The following is a 21,314-nucleotide window of genomic DNA, read 5'->3' as shown; positions in this document are numbered from 1 at the left end:
TCAATGGACAATGCTGCATGAAGGAATTCTGCATGAAAAAATCTGAAAACTACTGGCTTGAACAACCTATCACCATCTGAGTCCACTTAACACTGTTAAGAGGCCTGAACATTTAACAACAGGGCCTTTAGGTCAGTGTTGAGTCACTCAGCTCAGCTCGGGGAACTGGTTAGGGAGTAGAAAGAAAAAAACATTTGGGACTTCCACTACTGATCAATATCCAGTGATCCTGTCTGAGAAGATTACATGTGCATGTGCAAGTGGGAAGGAAGTAGGGATCAGGACTGGGTTCAGCTGCGATCCCACTGGCTTTGCCAGTCAAATAGCCTCTCAACATTCACTGCCCAGGTTCACAAAAAAATAACAACTGGAGAAAGGTGCTGAGAGCTGTCAGCAGCCTTGAAATATTACCCCAGCAAAGATCAATGACTTCTGAAGAAGTGAGAGAAAATTGACAAAAAGTAGATAAAGGGACTGAGCCTGTATCCACTGCAACTACCTTACTGGCCTGTAAACAAACTAATCACTTAGAAAGAACCAGAAGATGTAGATTTGTACATTAAAGCAGAAATCATTGGGTGCCTTGGACTACCAGTGCTGTGGGATCACTGCGACAGTCACCTACATCCTCCCCATCCCACAATAATAGCCCTACGTCAATTGGAACAGATGCACTATTTTGGAATAAGCTCTCAAGTTGCAGCAATATGCAGAAGAAAAAATAGCTAATTCACTGAAAAGGTCACTAACCCATCCGAACTGGAATGTGCAAGAATGTATCTTTTAACATTGTCCATTACACATTAATTACCCCAGTGAGACGGCCTTACTGGAATGCTTAGTAATACTTCTGTAATGGCAATCTTCTACGTCCCGAACCAGCATTTATTTTGGGGTCTGAATGCTAATAGGTTTATGGAATTCCTGGTGAAGGCCAAAGCTACAGCTGGTTCCTAGCAAGGTTTCATCTGAAAAATGCTAATCTCTGATGGCACTTAAGACTTGCGGCCCTTCAGTCCTCTAGAACTTAATCCTTCAACTAGTTGCAGTGTTTATTAATTGGAAGATTTGCACTTAACGCAAGAAAATCTACAGCAATCGGCTCTAGGAATTGAGGTGTTACTGCTAATGGAATTGGAAGTGTCCGTGATTGAATATTGCTAAACAGTCTTTTTTCCCTGGTTCTGCAGTTAGAAATTTTACTAAATATTATGATCAGTCATTGATAATTGATATTCCAGAAGTTATAAATTCCTAGTCCTTGCCACCGATTCCATTTCTCTCCTTGGCTATTCAGGCTGAATGAGATAGTTCGCAACCTGTGAGTTCTATTCAACCCAGGGCTGAGCTTGTTCTCCATCACAAAGACTTTCTACAAAAACCCCTGCATCATCCCCAACTCTGCCCCCACCTCAGCCATTGCTGCCGAAACCCTCATCTATGATTTTGTCATCTCCAGAATTGACTACCCAATTCTCTCCCATCACACCAACCTCCTCCACCTTCAGTTAATCCAAAAGCTCCATCTTATCCCGCACCACGTCTTCATTGACATACATTGGCTCAGTACCCCAATGCCTCAAATTTTAAAAAAAATTATTGTTGTGTTCAAATTCCTTCATGGTTTAGCCCTTCCTCTCTCTAATCTCATCCTTTGTATCAATTCAATTGCAAAATTCTACACTAGTTTGATTGTGTCTCACCTCTGAAATGAGGGTGGAAATTGAGTGTAACTTGTTGGTACAGTTTAAAGAATTGATCGTTAAGCCCATCATTAGGAACAACATTTAGTGCTGGTTTGAATTACTGCACATTAGACATTTCCTTTAACACATTTCTTCAGATGCAGTGCTGCAAACAGCACTAATTTTTAAAATTCAATATCTCAGCTTTCTATCAGCAGCAATTTTCATAAGGGAATTTCTTGAGAAAAATTCACAATGAACATTAAATAAATGAAAACTGAACAAACGACCATGTTCAACAGCAACACTTATTTGAACACATGTAAAACTATAACTCGCAGGTATCATAAACTCAACAAAAAAGCTTCCTACTTCTGTGCAGCTTTGAGCATTTTCAAAGCCAATGTTCCACAAGGGCCTATTTAAAAAAATTCAAGCTCACTAATCCACAAATTTTACGCTTTACAATATATTTAATAGGCAAATATCAGATAATGCAACTCTTGATGTCCAATAGATACAACAACTGGGTCAGATGGAAATTTCAACCAACAGGCAGCAGAACTTAATGTTTGCACATAAGTTTTCACCTGTTACTTAGCATTATTACATTATTCATCTAGGTTTCTTAATTTTGAAAAATGTAATATATACCCTTTTGCCCGAGTAATGAAGTCTCTGTACTGAACTACCACCTGATTTATAATTACAAGATTGATGGCGTGAAGATGCCCTTTTAAATAAAAGGAAAGCCCAATTAATGAAATCAGATGCCAGGAATGAAGGGCAGTGACTACTTTAAGCATCTTAATCAGCTTTTCAACTTAGTTTCAACGGCTTATAAATCAGACTTTTCCAACTCTGCTAAGGAGCTGTCCAGAGTACCACATATTCTGATTTATGTGCTGTAATATAGCAAATACTAAATAGCACAGAATGACTAGTTCCTGGCTTTTATTTTTCAAGACAAAATATGATCCATTAGCTCAACCTATAAAACCCATATGGACACAAATCAAGTCAATGGAAGCTGCCAGCACAGACTTGATACTGGCTTCAAGACCAACAATTAATTACTCTGTTGTGTGTTTTTAATTATCACTCTGCGTCTGCGACATTGACATAAATGTAACTGCTGTTACATTTATATTTTCCAATTTTAACAATTCATTAATCATACAACCCACTGTTCAAGATCTAATGCAAAAAATATGGACTATTCAATAAATGACTCAAACAGCCCAGTAAAGCAAGTACTTAAAGTGCATGAGTGCAGAGCTGAGTGCTGTTTCTAAACTAATTACAAGAAGCATCATTATTGATGGCAATTTTTTTCTATAGGTTCCAACGGCATCATCGTAGAAAATGGATAATATTTTATACTATTTTTTCACAGATAGTAACATGTCAGTCCTTCAGGATGGTTGCATGTATGGAGTTCAATTACAAGCTGGTAACATAGTATGATGTGACTTGGTAGTATTGACTGGCTGACAGGGATAAAACTGCCAAGTTGCATCATTTCTATGTCTGTCCATCTCACGAGTAATATTAATGAACAAAAGATGTAACTTAAGAACAAAATGTCTTATACACTTCACACAGATCATGAAGTTCAATCTTTATAAGACTCACCCCATAGGCACGGCTGTAGCTCTCCCCAGCCATAGCAGTCAACTCTGTATCCAGCAAGTCTCTGGCCTTGTCAATGCACTACAATGAAAGAGTAAAAATATTAGATTGTTTTATTAATCTATCCTGTAACAATATGCTGCTGCTTCTGTCCTTGTGAAATAATTGAAAAGGCCACTTATTAGAATTTTGTTAATGTATTCTCTCTCCAAATTTCAACCCCCTCCCCACCTAATAAGTACTCTAACACACAAATTGTGGAGTTCAGCTAAAAATGGGCATCTCTCTCCAAGTGATGCTTTTGTGGCCAACAACAGAAAAATATGGCACCAGATGGAATTCTTATGTCTCCTTTCCAGCAGCCAGACACTTATGGCCAGAAGCAAGAAATTTAACTTCAGAGGAAGCCAAACACAGGAGATAACTTAAGCTGATGCAAGCCTGAATAAATATACAGCACAGGGCAGCATATCCACCAAGTTCCCATTTTCTGCTATACCCCTTTACCTTTGGGCTGTTCTACAACATCACAGACATTTGGGACGGAATTTTACCCTTGGCGGATGGGAGCCCGCCTCCGCCTGGCCTGGGGATCTGGACAGCATTTTGTGGTCCCCGAGCCTTTAATTGGTCGGAGGTAGGACTTGTACCTCATTGAGGCAGGAAGTCCTGCCTAATGGAGCTGCCGGCCAATCAGAGGGCTGGCAGCTCTCTGTCCCAGCAGCGCCACTGGAAGCAGTGGCCACTTCTGGGACTGCAACCTAGCCTTCACAAAGGAGATGTCGGGAGCCCTGGAACCAAGATAAGTTTTTGGTGCCTCGTCGGGGGTGATCGGTCGGGCCCTGGCTGGACAAGGGTGGTCGATTGGAGGGACGGGGGTGCATATTGGGTGCAGCAGGTGCGGCCCTCCATTGGGCACAGGGTGTCCGATCATGTGGGCCCCCCCACCCCCCTCTTACCCAGGCCGTCAGAGAGCCGCCTACCTTTGTCAAATGGCTTCTCTCGGGCCTGGGCTGTTAAGTGGCCACTTAAGGGCCTTGACTGACCTGGGGCGGGTGGGCCATTTTGTGCTACCACCGCCCTGTGTAAATTAGCAGCGGAGGCGGGAGAGGGTCGGAAAGGGCCCCCCAAGCCTCCCACTTAATTTTGCACCGCTCCCGCCACCACCCCGCTCTTTATGGGGAGGCGGGGGGAGCACAAAATTCCGGCCTTGGTCTCAGTATCCTTATATAGTGAGGTGCAAAGTAGTGGACGTTTGGGGCAGCCTACACAAGAGGTAAATTGTCAATTTTTTTTTAATACACCCGTAGTAGACAGTCCAACATTCTCAATTATTTCCATGTTTGTTGATTAAAGCTCAAGAAATCCCCTTTACTGGTATTGATGGTGGTCACAATGATGACAAGTACATATTATAAATTACAATTCTGCGTTGAGATATTCGTAAATTTACACTAGTATTCACAATTGAAGCTTATTTTGGAAGCCAAATAAAACTAGTAGCAGAATTAAAACGATCACTTACTGCACAGGAGGTCAGTCGGCCCATCAAGTACCTGCTGACCCTCTGTGCAGCAATTCACTCTGTGCCACTCCCTTGCTTAAACTTGAAGGACATAATCCCTGCAGCCTTGCAAGTGTCCAACCAAAGTCTTTTTAAAACCATAGATTGTTTCCGCTTCCCTTGTGGGCATCGAGTTCCAGGTCATTACCACTCACTATGTAAAAAGGTTCTTCCTCAGATTCCCCCTGCATCGCTTACCCAAAACCTTCAAACTATGTCCCCTAGTTAATGGGAACAGTTTTTCCTTGTTTACCTTATCAAAACCTGTCAAAATCTTGTACATGTCTATCAAATCTCCCCTTAATCTCCTTTGCTCCAAGGAGAACAACTCCAGCTTTTCCAACCTAACCTTGCAATTAAAATCCCCCATACCTGGAACCATCCTGATAAATCACCCCTGCATCCTCTCAAGGACCCTCACATCCTTCCTAAAGTGTGAACAGAACTGGACACAATACTCTAATTGTGCCCTAACCAGGGTTTTATAAAGGTTCTTCCCTGTTTTTGTACTCTAGGTCTCTATTTATGAAGCCCAAGATCCCGTATGCTTTTCTAACCACTCTCTCAATATGTGCTGTCACCTTCAAAGATTGATGCACATGAACCCACGGTCCCTTTTTTCCTGCACACTCTTTAGAAATGTACAATTATGTATATATTGCCTCACCCTACCCTTTCTGCCAAAATGCATCAGCTCACACTTCTCTGTATTAAATTCCACCTGTCACTTGTCTGTCCATTCTGCTAGCCTATTTATGTCTTGTTGCAGGCGATTTATATCATCCTCACTGTTTGCCACTCCTCCAAGTTTGGTATCAACGACAAATTTTGAAATTTTACTCTGTATTCCAAGATCCAAGTTCATTTACATATAGCAAAAAAAAGCAGTAGTTCTAGCACTGACCCTTGGGGAACACACTACTGCCTACCATCCTCCAGTCTGAAAAATAACCATTTATCATGACTCGCAGTTTTCTGTCCTTAAGCCAATTTTTTATCTAATTGGACACAGACTCTCCTATCCCAAGAGCATCAATTTTGTTAACCAGCTGTTTATGTGGTACTTTATCAAATGCTTTCTTAAAATCCACATAGCCAACATCCACTGCATTCCCTTCATCAACCTTCTCTGTTACTTCATCAAAAAATTCAATTAGAGTAGTCAAGTATGATATACCTTTTAAGAATCTGTGCTGACTATCCTTAGTTTACTCAAATCTCTCCAAGTACCTGTTGATTTTAACCCTGATTATTCTTTCTAAAACATTACCCACCGCTGACGTTAACCTTAAAAAATTAATCAGTGAATCTTAATTTGTGTACAATCGACTTGCATATGTATCTTTATATATTGTAGGTAACAGTATGTGGAAAAACTTACATTTGTGGCTCATGATTTCATACATATAAACCTGCCAATTTAAACTGTCAGCTACTGTAGGGGGTTTTCAGGTTTCACAAAGGTCACTTTGAAAAGCATTTGTCAGAAGGGAAAAGCCCCTTCTTGGGTGTCTTGGCAAATGCCTAAAGGAATTGCAGTGTAAGCTGATCAAAGTTGGGCTTAGCCAAACATTTCCATTGATTACATTTCACGAGTCCTTCACCAGTTTTTTGACATTGTAACTGGCTCCCAACTGAATACCAAACACTGTTACTGCTCAACTTAAATTGACGAGTGGCATACAGATAGAGCAACAGTACTAGTAGAAACATCTGAAAGAAATATATAAAATATAAACTTTATATATAAACTTTAAAACAAGTGTGTTACAGTACTCAGCGAGGTGAGGGGAGGAAAAGATGCAAAGTCAACATCTGAAGTACATTAAGAAGTAGCACTGAAATGGTTACGGCAAGATCCACGGAGTGCCCAGCATAAAAGGAGGTACAGGTAACAAACAATAATAAAACTGGGCTGGAGATAATTTTATTTTAAAGTTCTGCACTCTATACACTGAAATGTCAAAAGATGTGAGTGATTTATTAATGAGGTCAGGAGTCACTGCAACTAGAGCCGTCAACAGGAAATGGGTCAAAGCAATCAGGCCTCAGCATGAGCCAAATAACAGCTGGCAGTAAGCATGTTCTGTCCCAGTGACATCATTTTCAAACCTCATATGGCTGGTTTGGAGATCCGTTCCCAGCATGAGTCACAACCTGCCATGTGTGCATACAATTAAATATGAGTTTAGGAACCATAATTGCAAACTCTTTTATTGCCCCCAATGCCTTTGATCAAATCTAATCAAATTTCAAAATTTGTTTTAGGAAGGTTACTGTGGTGAAAAGGTAATGCTCACAGACAGATAAAGGAAGTGCCCAGAACATAAATCTGTCCACTTCCAATAGATGTAGGGGGATTGAAATCATTTAAAAAGATTGATTTTGTTTGAATTCATGTAATTATATCCTCACCTCTCAGACAAAAAGTTTCAATGTTGGAAATACAAAGCAGGGTCGTCAGCATTTGGAAGAAATTATAGTTTAATCTTTCAGTGGAGACTAAATTCACTGATCTGTGGAATTTTAGTGCTGGTGATAACCCACTGATTTTAAAATGAACTGCTGGTCATTGAGATGAAGGGTTCCCACCTGAAAGTTGAAATGCTGATCGATGCAGTGCTTTGCAAATACTTCCCCATGAACTGCCTTGGTAAAGAACATTCCAGCAATCATCACAAAAGCAGCCCAAATATTAGAACAAAGGCCCACACACATGAAAATACTGAGAACGAGAAGGGCCAGTTTTCTAATGATTTAGCAATAAGTGTTTTAGTGCTTTACAGAAGTTGCAAATAGATATGTGCCATTTTTGTGCTTGCACAAAGAGCTGAATTTTATGGGATTAGAACAGGCCCTCTACTGGCCAATTAATAGCCACTTAAGGGCCTCATCCCACCTCCACCTCAACTTAATGGAAGGCGGACTGGCCTGCCACTCCGATGAGATGCCAAGTAAAACCTAGCAGCCTCCTGCCCTTTGAGGGCAATCCAGAGCCCCCAGAGGGCAACTCCCCGCCCGCCCCCGCCCCCAGTAGCGATGCTCACCCCCCCCCCCCCACCAAAAGACCTCACCCCACACCCCAACCCTGTCACTGGGGCCTGCCTGAATGGCCCCACTAACTCCAACCCCAGTACCTGTCTGGGGGTGTGGGGGGGTTGCGGTCATCTCCTTCTTCAGCACTGCAGGGCCTCCTGCAGTACCAGCAGTGGCCATTGCTCCCAGTGGTACTGCCGGTACTGCAGAACTGCCGGCCTTCCAATTGGCTGGGAGCTCTGGAGGTGGGAGCTTGTCCCTTAAAGGGACAGTGCCCCCCACAGCAGGCAATTCATTGCTTTCCCGCTGTTAAATAGAGCCGGGAGGCCAACAGTGGTGGGATCGTCCCCAGCCTTCCGGCCCACTGCCGGGTCCCCCGTCTCCAGAATAAAATCCAGTCATGTTTCGGAATATACAATTTAAACAAGCAGCATACATGCATGCACCAATATATTTTAGTTTTCATGACATCTAGTTCCGAGGGCGCTTACTTTAGAATTCCTCAGCATCTTAATATTTCATCTGATATGCAATTCTGATTGTTTATGTATTGTACGCCCCGTATTTGTAGAAAATGCCCTTATTTTCCCTACTTGAAAGAACTTGTAGCATCTTTCACAGACCTAGGAAGCTCCAAAGCTTTTTACAGCCCATTTGAAATGATTATATTTGAAATGAAGTCACTGTTTAATGTAGGATAATGCAGCAGTCAATTTGTGCAGAGCAAGGTGCCACAACAGCAATGAGATTAATGTCAACAGAATACTTTTTTTGGTGGTGTCAGTTTGAGCATATTGAAAATAAAATAGTGTGTGCTGTGGAGCCAAGTATTGTTAAAAAAGGAGGCTAGGGCAAGAGTTTCTGCTGGATTGTGCTGTTCTTTTCAGTGCAGTTCATCTAAAATCGACCAAACCATGCAAAAGATCTAGGAATTTTAAACATAAGTTACATTCAGTGCAAAGTGGGGTTTCATGATTTTTTGTGTTGGTTTAAAAAAATAGTGCTCGAAGTCGAACCCGCCCGCAAAACTGGCCACGCCCCAGATCGAATTAATCACCATTGTGAGTTCCACTAATTGTGCCCATTTGCATGCTCTTAAAATTAAGCTTTTTTGGTGCATGAACACTAATAAGCACATTTTAAAAGTTTAATTTTTAAAAAATTTAAACTGACTACTATACCCCAATGTAACTAGTAAATGGTTTTGTATAGTTTTTAAAGTTATTTAAATGGGGTTACTCACAGGTGGTGGACTAGGCACTGATTAAAAATGCTTATTTATTGTGAGAACCCCATTTTCAGCTATATTAATAAGGATCAGGAGATCACAAATATATCAAAAGAATATTTTTAATGCAAAAACCCTTTCTGTTTAAAATTGTTTAAAAATAAAATTTGTATAAAATTGTTTACAATTAAAATGCTGCCCGAATGCAGTGGTTCATGGCAGATTTTATGTTTGGCAATAAACTGAAACAACCTTATGGTTCAATAGTCTAATAAGGAATTAGACCATTTAGACGAGATAGCCACGATGATCAGCTCATTAACAGTCCTTACAAACAGCTTTGGACATAAATAACTGATAACCCGAACAATGGAGTCCCTGAAAGCAAGATGAAGGCCAGAGATGAAATGGAAGGGAATTATAAAACCAGTCATGGGGAACGGCCTAGGGTGAGATAAGGCGAGATAATGTAAAGGCCTGGTTGATCAAGGACAGAAGCTACACGCAAAGACTCAAGAAGCTCATGGCAGGTGGATAAAGGTGAGCTTTTACCGCATGGTTTAGAAAAAAAATGTAATATTATATTGGGCAGTGTATAATAAAGGAAAGCTTTATTGGTCAATAAGGCCCCATCAGTAATCCAACCAGGTCCATCCCTGTAAAATGGTGGAAAGTAAGAGTCTTTGGGAGGCCTCAGTACAGTAGGTGGTGGAGAGAAACTCCTAAGGGTAGATCCAAATTATGGTAGTTTGAGAAGCTGTGAAGGCACCGAGAAGAAAAGACAAAGGAGGAGGAAAGAAAGAGCTGTTCGCACATGCCAGCCGTCCTGCCTGACCTGGAACGGTAGTTGTTACTTGTCAGTAATTTGAACTTATGAATGGACCTAAGGCCGTCATTTTCGGCCCTAAAAGGTACCCAGTCTACCTCAAATGACCTTGGAAGGGTAATGTATCCGAAAAATTTGAGTAACAGGTGAAGCTAGTTGTTTCACGCTGTTACTATGCAGTAGCAATACGTGTGGTGCTCGCCATTAATAGGATGCTGCCGTCAAGCCATAAAGACATCCTGTCTATCACATAAGTGCTTAATGTGATATATGAATTTCAATGCCAGTGTGATGCTATGAATATAGGCCGTACATCCCAAAGACTGGCGGATCGTATCAAACAACATATCCCTTCTGCTGTTAGCAACAGGCAAAGTATGGGCCGTACCCAACCAGCCCGTGCTTGCAAAACTCAAAACACAGTGTCCAACATTAGATGTGATTTCACAATTGGACAACATTTGCTAAATTATTCCTCAAGGCAATGCCTTGTCTAGAGTCAAGCTGCATGGTTTAAATTTCAAACAAAGCTTGGCAGTTAACTGTCAGTCACTGTAAACTAATGCATTCTCCATGGCAACATCTCTACCAATCAGAGTTCTCTTGCCAACCAATCAGCACTCTCTTCTCATGCAGTATAAGTTGTTGTTTTCCCTTACATTGGTTATTCGTGTCCTGATGAGTGCAAGATGAAAAGCTTTGACAACATGTCTCTATTTTCAGCAATACAAATAGTAATGTCATTGAATGATAAGGGAAGCTAGTTAGTAGATTCTCTCTTGTTCTTTTCTGATCAGCTATATAAATTGTTCTGTTAAAATTGAAATATACCTGCTGGGCTAAGGAGAAGAGGTCCTGATGCAATGCCAGCACTGCTCTGTAGAAGGCACCATCATGCGTGTCTCTTGGAATCATACAAGCATACTCCTCCATACTGTCCCAGTGACCTGTCAATAAACATGTATAATTTCACACGCAGTCCTGATTGTGCATGTGCACACAATGTTAACTAAGCTGTTATCTGATGAAGCTTTATTGGTTAAATTCCAAGTTGTAATATGTCCTAAATTTGCTTGATTAAGCAAAACTGACTTCACTTTTGTTGTAATAAAAACAGAAAATGCTGGATACAGTCAGGAGGTCTGGCAGCCGAGTTAATATTTCAGGTCGATGACTGTTTCACTTTTGTTATACTGCTCCTCAAAAATGCAACAGTCCAGCCAATTATTTTCTATCATGTAGGGAGAGTGATTTAACTTGTCCCACATCAAACCCAAGAACATGGCACTTACCTTGATTTGTTCAGTACTGTTATCTTGCATAAGAAGTTCCAAAAGAAGTAAAAATGCAGTTTTCTGAAAGAATTCAAGTGATAACAGATTGCTTGCCCTAATTATAATTTACTAAATGAAAACTGGAATTTTTAAAAAAATGATGTCCAGTCCTCAATGAGAAATTTAGGACTCCAAACAGCTTGCATTGTTTTTTCTTCTACTTCCTTCTTCTAATTGTCTAACAATCCTAGTTGTATTCTTTGTTATCCCTCCCAAATCTATTTTTCCATAGAAATGGTTGTAGGTTCATTTACTTACCATGTTTTTCCTCTTGGCTCACACTGTCTATTTGGGACTTGGGAGCAAAACTTTAAAAATGCATTTCAATGGCTGAAAACAGTTTTAAAGGCTTGTTTTAAAGTCAAGTGAAAGTCCAGACATTGAAGAACACAACATAAGAACACAAGAAATAGGAGCAGGAGTAGGCCATTCAGCCCTTTGAGCTCATCTGCCATTCAATGAGATCATGGCTGACTATCTACTTCAACACCATTTTCCTGCACTATCCCCATAACTCTTGACGTTTTTAATATGTGGAAATCTATCGATCTCAGTCTTGAACATTTTCAACGACTGAGCCTCTACAGCCCTCTGGGGCAGAGAATTCCAAAGAGTCACCACCCTCAGTGAAAAAATTCCTCCTCAGTTCAGTCCTAAATGACCTGCCCCTTATTCTGAGACTGTGCCCCCTGGTCTGGACTCCCCAGCCAGGAGAAACATCCTTCCTGCATCAATTCTGTTGAGCCCTGTAAGAATTTTGTATGTTTGAATGAGATCAGCTCTCATTCTTCTAAACTTCAGAGAATAAAGGCCCAGTCTATTTACTCTTTCCTCATAAGACAATCCCTCCATCCCAGGAATTAGCTTGGTGAACTAGAGTCGCATTCCCTCTATGGCAAGTATATATTTCCTTAGGTAAGGAGACCAAAACTGCACACAATACTCCAGGTGCAGTCTCACCAAGGCTCTATATAATTGCAGTAAGATTGACATGGTTCCATCACAAATGTGGACAGGTCAATCTTGGACACGTTTTTACATGAAACACAGGAAGACTTTTGTCAATGACTATACTCATTAATTGCACCTGGGTGAATAAGGCTGGCATTGGAAAGGTTTTATAAAAACAATTATTAAGTCAATAATTTCAGATTCCACTTGTTTAGGCTGATTAAAATATATTGAAAACTAGAAAAGTGAAAATAAGGATTTCTAAATTATGAGATTTCTCAAAATTGGAGTTTTACTGCTCAGATTTCTGTGGATTAATAGTTACCATGCACCCTGGCAACAGCAAAAAAGCTCAGAACCTTAAAGAAAAAAGACATTTTTCTGGAAGTTCAGCGAGCAGCATGATATTATAGTCTAGTGCCTGACAGCTACTAATGAGCTCTCCTCAGTTATCAATGGCTGCTCTCAGTGAGTGAAAATTATCCAATCTGAGGTGTGTTTTTACAGTGTAGTGAAAACAAATGAGTGTTAGTAACTTCATTCTGGAGAAAAGTTCTATAAATCAAAGTATGGCTGTTTGGAATCTGCATCAGAAAAATACTAAAGGTCTCCACTGAATCTAGACTCTAATTTTCATTTTCAATGTTTCTTTTTTCAAAAACACACTGTAGAGTAGTCAAAATATACAGAGCACACATTATTTATTTTTGACAGTATGTAATCCTTCCTTTCCCCCTCCCCCCCCCATTTATTTGCCTGGACCACCCACAACACAGCAGCCAAGGCGAGAGGTGAGTAAATTAATCCTAAATTTCACAAATATTGTTGCAAATCAGTTGCTCACAGTTGTGTGGCAAAGGCCAGAAAGGACTTCTCTTTTCCTCCCCTCCCATAGAACTGCCGCTGAGATTGGCAACTCAACTCGAGTGGTGGAAGAAATCAAACTGTGCGTTTCTCACTACTCTGTGGGCGCCTCATGCTGGTGATACAACGCACTGGATATAAGCCACACGTTATTGAAGAGTTTGGTTATTCTGTCAAACTGCCATCTATAGTGATTATAGGTTGCAGTGCATAACAGAACTGCTCCAATTTCAGATTTAAAAGAATCATTGCTCATGAAAAAAATCAAGGAGCATTGGGGTGTGGAGTAAGGGAACAAGCAGTCCAAAATGCCCCATGCTCCATACATGGTATCTTGTCATAAACAATAATTTTTAATACAACTTTTTAACATTGGACTCTAACACTGTTAATGTTTCATTTTATTCTAGCTTTACCCAGACAGTTAGAATGTGCAACTTGCTACCACAGGTAGTAGCTGAGGCAAATTGCATAAACACGTTGAAGAGAAAGCTGGATAAGTGCATAAGGGAGAAAGGAATAGAAGTTCTGCTGATAGAGTGAGATGAAGTAGAGTGAGATGAAGTAGACTGGGAGGATGTTTGTGTGAAGCATGAACATCAGCATTGACCAGTTGGGCCTAATGGGGTGTGTCATTGCGGCAATTTGCATATAGTTCTATGTAAAAATCAGGCAGCGGCTGATGTTTAATAGAAGACCACAGTAAGCAAAGATCAGCTTCCAATGAGCATATAACGTTACAAATAATTAAATATAGATCACAATATACACCGGTTATATCTTGTTAGCTAAGCACTCAAATCTGTGGTGCTTGCCAGTGAGAAATGCCATATTAATGGGACCTCACTGTATTAGAATTAGAATTAGAATATTACAGCGCAGTACAGGCCCTTCGGCCCTCGATGTAGTTGCATATTTGCACCAAACAAGATCATTTTTAACAGACTGATGCACTATACTTCTGTTATAATACACATCTGAACTAAAAAAGGCTAGTTACAATTTAAAGCATAAGAGCTACTTTATTTTGTCTCTCCCTTATACAAACACAAAATCTGCTTTCAGTATAGAAATGCGGCTTCCATATAACTCTCAGAAAAAAACCCAGAACAGGCTAGTAAAATGAAATAGAGGTGACAATGCTAACTGTGCATTATCCCCTTTGAGAACTGAAGAAAACTACATACCTAGCCCCCATGCAGCTGCAGCTGCCATTCTCGCCATTTTTGCTTGCGTGTCTTCACATACCATCGTCCATTTTTCACAACACTGCTGATGGAGCTGTCCCCTGAAAGAACCGGTGCAACAAGTTTAGACAGCTAAACATCCATTTATCTTTTTAAAAAAAACCTCGATTGTTATTGATTTGATGTTGGTTCAGTTTTAGACATTTTACTTACTATTTGCAAGAGCATTCACTGATACCATGAGTCTATTGATATATACTGGTATAGTTGCACAGATGGGCACAGTGGTGTTACAATCTTTATGACTGGTGGTGTTAATGGTGGTCATCAGGTGACTGAATTGGTAATGGTGCCTTGGGGTACCTACCTTGCGCAGTTAGGATGGGTTGCAATATATCAGAAAAGGACAGATTCCCTCCTTCTTCCACTAATATGCATCCTCTATATATCTTGGAACAATAGCCTAGCTTGACAGGTTTGGAGGCTTTGCTGAGCATACAAAATGAAGCACCATCTGGACATTGCTGATATATGATGGTGCAGGCTCTCTCCTATTCCCACACTGCATGAAGCCACAAGTTGCACCATGTCGTCAGTTTGTTCTGACCGAAAGCTAAACTAAAACTAATCAGTTAACACCAACCTGCTCCAAAATTACATTTGCAGGACCCACAGAGATGGAGGGGTGGGATTCCAGTGTATGGAAGGTGCATTATACTTAAAAAGATCTTACAAGTGAGTAACCTTATCCTTTTGCTTCATTCTGAAACACCTGTGCACATCATAACATACCAAAATAATATAAATTTGGGAGCATGAAAGCAATCCTGTCAATGCTGAGCTGAGAATAATCATGTGGCCCAGACATCAGTGTATTAATGAATTCACAACGGCAGTGAAAATAAGTTCCCCACCCTCAGCTTGTTGACGGTCATTAAAAACCACTATAATACTGTCTGGCTACACACATAGCAGCACATTGTCCTGGAATATGCCCTGGAAATGACCTAGAGCTAGCTGCTGTTGGATACAATCATTTTCTGTGCCAGAACTTGCCCTGAGCCCAGCACCCCCACAGGCAGATGCGCCATTCCATCAGGGACGCATCTATGGCTACAGTTGACTATTGGGAATGGTGTCAAAAAGGATTCCCTCCTGGCAACTATATGTAGTTCAGGGACAGGACCAGGTTGAGTACTATAAACAGGTACAAAGGGAGAAAAGCCTTATACCCAAATTGCCCAGAACAATGTCCCTTTGCTTGGTTTTTCAAATTGACTATAACTCCCAGGCCTTAAACTGTATTGAGTAATCACTTACGAGTGCAATTAGCAGACTTTTTCTTTATATGCAACACTGGAGGAAACAACAACATGCTGCACCTCCTTTCTACAGTTCCTTGAGGATCAAAGTAGAATGTACTCCTACAATGTGTGGAAGGAACAGAGATAACATACCAAGGTAATAATGCATTAATAGCGTTAAACTCACACTCCTGGACACATACTCTGTAAACTGGTTAAAATTGTATATACAACACAACACAAATTTACATTTGTATTGGCAGGGTCAACTGAACATCACCAGCATTCATTACACTTGTATTTGCCGACAGGCTTTCTGTAGGGTTTTGCACTGCAACTTGTGGTTATTGGGAATCCATTTCAGCACAGAAGAACCCTTGTGATCATTAGAAATCCATTTCAGCACAGAACCCTCTCCAGTGGATCTGGGATCTGTGTGAATAGAGCAAGCAACGGCATGGCTCCTTAACCAGATTGAAGAATCTTCCCTGAGGCCTGCAGAGTCTGAACCAGGATGTGCATTTAATTCAATGCCAAATATGTACTGAAAGCCAAATAGAGAGGGAAGATGAAATTGAAAGGTAGATGAAATTGAAAGATAGATAAAAGAGTCAAGGAAAAGTAAAAATATGTAATTTTAAAAAATCTCCAACAATAATTAAAATCTGAAGAAATGTCACTCCACACTTATAAAAGTTAAGTTTTGTGCCAGAGAGGTTGTTTAGCAGTATTTAAACTTATGCCATTAAGAATTCACCATTTCTTGTCAGTTTAGCAGGTTCTGAAAATTCACACCCTTCTACGTATGTGAATGCTGATACCTTGGCAAGTTACAGCGAAGCTTTTGGAGGAGCTGGGCAACTCAGACAGCAACTTGATTTCCATGTTTAACTGCACTTGCGGCGACAGTGGAAGTTATCCAATTTTCTCCTCAATAACGGCGAGTGCTGATAGCCTCACTGTTATTCCTACCTCATAACATGGGCAAATATCTACATCTTGCAATTCGTTTTAATAAAATACCTAATTCAGTAATTTTGGAGATGAATCTCCCCACTACAAAAATCATTTGGGGTATATACTGCCTTAATCTTCACAAACTGTCATCACTGTCTGCCCATCACAGAGATTAATTCAGACTGGTTTACGGAATCCAAAAGATCCCTCCGAATGCCTTGATATTCAGTTTTGAACAGAATAAAACAAAGCTTAATTCTGTGTTCTCAACTTAGTCCAGAAAATATAAAATAAAAACATAATTTAACATTGATTGAAAGATTAAGTAGAAAACCAGTGCCAGGACCCACAGATGATGGCATCCAGTATGAATTAAACATGTGTCATGCTAGACCTCCAACTGCAAAAGAATGGAGCATATTAATTATGTCATATGAATTGATTTGAAAACTGTTGCTGAAGTGAAGACTTGTTTAAAAAAATCACCAGGCCCTTGGCTGGAAAGACATTTGCATATTAACAGACAGTGCTTGTGGAGACAAAGGGGTTACTAGCCTTATCCAATTTAACCCACAATGGACTTTGAGCACCAGGTATTGTGTGTAAGAAGAGACATTCCACGGTTGGCCAAGACCAGAGAATCCACAAACAGACGTGATCAGACTAGTTGGTCACATGACTAGCCTGCTTGGTAACCTGTTTTTTCTGAATTGTACAAACAATTTGAACTGAGAGACTGCAGAATGCTGCTGGACTGAGGACCTCTCCTGTCTGGCTCTCCATCTCTTTCTCACGGAACTCCAAATCCACTGAAGACACATGAACCCCAAGCGAGAAAAGTCTCCTACAGCGAACAAGGTTTAAGAAGAATACTAGGTCCCAACGAAAACCAAGATTTACCTACAATCAAGGACTCTACAGTGAGCTTGAAGAATTGTAACAAAAACCCTCTTCAGAGATTGCTTTAAACTTTTCCACTTTATTTTTCTTCTACTCTTTTCTGTCTGTCTGCATGTGAGTATCGCGTATGCATGCCAGCGTCTTGTATCGTAGGCGTTAACAGAATTAGAGTTTAAGTTTAATAAATTTCAACCTTTCTTCTTTAAACCCAAGAACACCTGTTTGTGCTGGTTTCTTTGCCTTATAATTGGAAGGCGGTGAACCAGGATTCAGGATTCACCAAGGAGGAGCTAAAAACATGGTGTTTTAAAAATTAAACCCAGTTATGGTAAGACCAGGTGACGACCGAGAGGGAACCCCAGACCCCTTTCTCACCTGGTCATAACACATGTCACTAGTTTAGATTTGGCACTGCCTCTGATTAGTTCCAGTAGAGTAACTTTCCCATGTGGAAACAGATGGCTGCTGCCCGGGCAGTGCCTCAGAGCACTATGTAAATCTTTATTGAAAGTAAAAACAAACTGCAGTCATTTTAATTTTACACATCAAAAGGAGTCAAAAATAAGAGGCTTTGTAACCTTATGACCACTAACACCTGTGATATTTCATCACCATATGTCATGTTGCTGGTAGATTGGTAACAATTTCTGACATGTACAGGGGATCAGATTAAGCATGCACCTCCAGAAAACTCTCAAAAGATAGACAAATGGATCACTTGTGCTAAAATGCTGCAAAAAAGGGATTATTTCAATACTGTACTCAGTAAGGTCAAATGAAATGCTATGATTTACCTCTGGGCAACTTTGTTTGCACTCTCAGTAAATTCAGAGCTTTAAGCATTCTGGAAAGTTAGACTAAACTACATTAATAAGTTAAAAGCAAAATACTGCGGATGCTGGAAATCTGAAACAAAAACAAGAAATGCTGGATTCACTCAGCAGGTCTGGCAGCATCTGTGGAAAGAGAAGCAGAGTTAACGTTTCGGGTCAGTGACCCTTCTTCGGAACTCCGGAGTTCCGAAGAAGGGTCACTGACCCGAAACGTTAACTCTGCTTCTCTTTCCACAGATGCTGCCAGACCTGCTGAGTGAATCCAGCATTTCTTGTTTTTGCTACATTAATAAGTGTTGGCGGCAATTGGAATGAACCCATATAAATAGAAGGCACGCTTCTGACACGAGCATAACACAGACATTGAACAGGTCAGAAGGGCTGCAGCGTGCCAGCCTAAGGACATCATTGGACAAGACAGTACATCAGAATTTGATGCGAACAGTAATGGTTGTAAGACACAGAAATTTCAAATCATTAATAAATGCAGTAGGGTAACAATGCATTTCAATCAGAAAGTGCCTTCTACCAGAATCACTAAATAGAACATCTGGCCTATTCAGTAGTGGAACACTTAAGTAACTAATTTTCTTCTCTACTTAAAAATTGTCTAAAATTCAAAACCCAATTCCTATAATTTGTATATAAGCATGGAAATTCTGAAGAAGGTGGTGAGGAGGTTTGGCTTTTCATTTACTTCCGTTTTCAGTTTCTCTCTATTCCTCCTCACCTGAAAGTGGTAGATTCCATGGCTGTAGGAAGTCCTCTACTACCTCATTCGGATCCCCATTCACTAATTTTGGAGACGAACCGTCCCATAACAAAAATTATTTTGGATGTATACTGCCTTAATCTTCAAGTGAACAATTTCAAACCATATCAGATCAATAAAAGAACAAAATATTGCAGATGCTGGACATCTAAAATGAAACAGTAAATGCTGCAAATACTCAGCAGGACACGCAGCATCTGTGCAGAGAGAAAACAAGTTAACCCTTCAGGTCAATGATCTTTTGTCAGAGCCAAAAAGTTTATAGTTTAATTAAACTTCTGACAAATGGTCATCGTTCATCTTGCTACAGATGCTGGTTGACCAGATCAGATCAATACTATTCCTAGAAGTTGTCAAGGATTATTGGTAAAACTACATTGCTTTTATGTTGAGAACAATTATGTAGAACTGTGCAACTACAGTGGAAGCCAAATGCTATTGAATAGGTTTTAAAAATATATTGAAAAATTGGAAGAATACAGGTACCTAAGTGGAAAAGAGATCGAGAAAGGTTGAGCTAAATTTAGTTATCGATAGGTAATTCCACACTGAGTTTAAAAGCTCCAGCCCGTTGGAAGATGGGAACAGTGTGGATGCTAAAGAGGTTCACAGCTTTAATGTCTTGGGAAAGAATAATTTATAGTAGGAAAGGATAGAATAAGTCTCAAAATTCAATTGAGTGGCAGAATAATATGACATTATACCAAGTTAAAATCACAGCAGTGAAGCCACATAACCTGCTGAAATATGTTTAAAATAATGCGTTAAATGCTTGAAGGATTGCAGAATTAAGATACTATAAATAAACTGTTCCTACAGGTCACAGACCTATAACACTCAGTTATCAACCACACTCTGTTCTTCAATGTAATCTTAAAAGTTGTTTCACTTTCTTTTCTATCCCTAGAACAGAAATTAACAAGATAGTGTTATGAGATTTATTTTTGTACTAAAATCTTAGAATTCTATGTGTTTTAAAAAACAGAAAAAAGGATTTCCAGTGGACATGGACACCTACAAATAGCTGAATGTTTTGGTTGTTGACTTTGTATACAAGAATAGGAAAGCAAGCAATTTCAAGGAAGCCAGCCAGAGGTTTTGATCTCCTCAGAGTAACACTGTGAATGACAGAGGAGACTATGTCTGGTCATGTGATCGGCTCAGGAAGGTTTACTTTCACTTTGGACCCTTTTAAAGTGAGTTGGACAAAGAGCAGGCATTTGAAATTTGGTTTCTGACCTGCCTGGAGATTAAAGTGGAAGACCCAGAAAAAGACCCCTCTCTGTAAAAAGGAAACCTCCATCTCTTGAAAATAAATCCTGTATTTGAAAGGTGGCAGTTTTCTAATGCCTCCTGTCTTTGAAGAATTCCTGCATCCAGTGTGGTTCCTGTTGCCTCCTGTGTTTTGGGCAATCCTGAAACCTGAAGAAAGCTTCTACTGCTATACTGTTGCTATGAGTCCTACGGAGACCTGTTGCCACACCCCTGCTGAAAGACCTGTGTGATGCCTGCTGTAGTCGGATTGCCTTGAACGCCTACCCATCACAGACTGTTCATCAACCTCGTCTGGAGAGACTTCGAGTGGCATCTGACTATTTGACTCTGGGAAACCTCACCCAACCAAAGAATTTCCTACCAGAATGTGACAAATTGAATTATTTTATTATTCCTTTTATTCATATGAAACAGCTGTAAACCACAATCCTTTTTTCCCCAGTTAACCAATTTTTTGTAATGTTATGTGTGCGTGCACGAGGGCTAGGGAAATAAGGAGCTTTTCATATATATAGATTTCTGATCATTAGTGGTTAAGACTTTTTTTTCTAATAAATAATGTTGTTGTTGTTTAAAGAAACCTGGTCGGTATGCTTTATTCTGGGGGACAAATAGAGTCTAACCTGCTATTCTTCGATAGGTGAGAAACATTTATTGATATGCTGTGACCTGTGGAGAAGTGAGATTGAATTAACAGTGCATTTCTCCCGCCTTGGTCGTAACAATAGTAAGATCCAGAAAAAAAAAGAGACCATTCTAAATCTCACCAGTGCCTAACTAGAGACATAAAATAGATTTTTTTTAGTATGTTGCTGTCTAGCCTTGAATGGCATGCCACAGCTTGAGCAGAACTTAGCAGTCAAGTTCTGATGAAAAGTCATCGACCTGAAACTTTCTGTTTCTCTCTCTACAGATGCTGCCTGACCTGCTGAGTATTTTCAGCAATTTTTTGTTTTTATTTCAGAT

The 21,314-nt window shown here is 40.1% G+C and overlaps 1 protein-coding gene across 1 annotated transcript in view; it reads right to left on the bottom strand.

The window, feature by feature from the left end:
• Positions 1-21,314, bottom strand: part of mtor (mechanistic target of rapamycin kinase) — a 432,694-nt gene that overhangs the window by 114,156 nt on the left and 297,224 nt on the right. The window contains 3 exon segments of the mRNA XM_068017001.1: positions 3,321-3,398; positions 10,803-10,918; positions 14,308-14,408. Coding sequence (XP_067873102.1) covers positions 3,321-3,398; positions 10,803-10,918; positions 14,308-14,408 — 295 coding nt within the window.

Source organism: Heterodontus francisci, chromosome 37, assembly GCF_036365525.1.
Source record: "Heterodontus francisci isolate sHetFra1 chromosome 37, sHetFra1.hap1, whole genome shotgun sequence".
Taxonomy (NCBI): domain Eukaryota; kingdom Metazoa; phylum Chordata; class Chondrichthyes; order Heterodontiformes; family Heterodontidae; genus Heterodontus; species Heterodontus francisci.
Note: the sequence above shows the minus strand (reverse complement) of the source record. Positions and strands in the feature narration are given on the sequence as shown.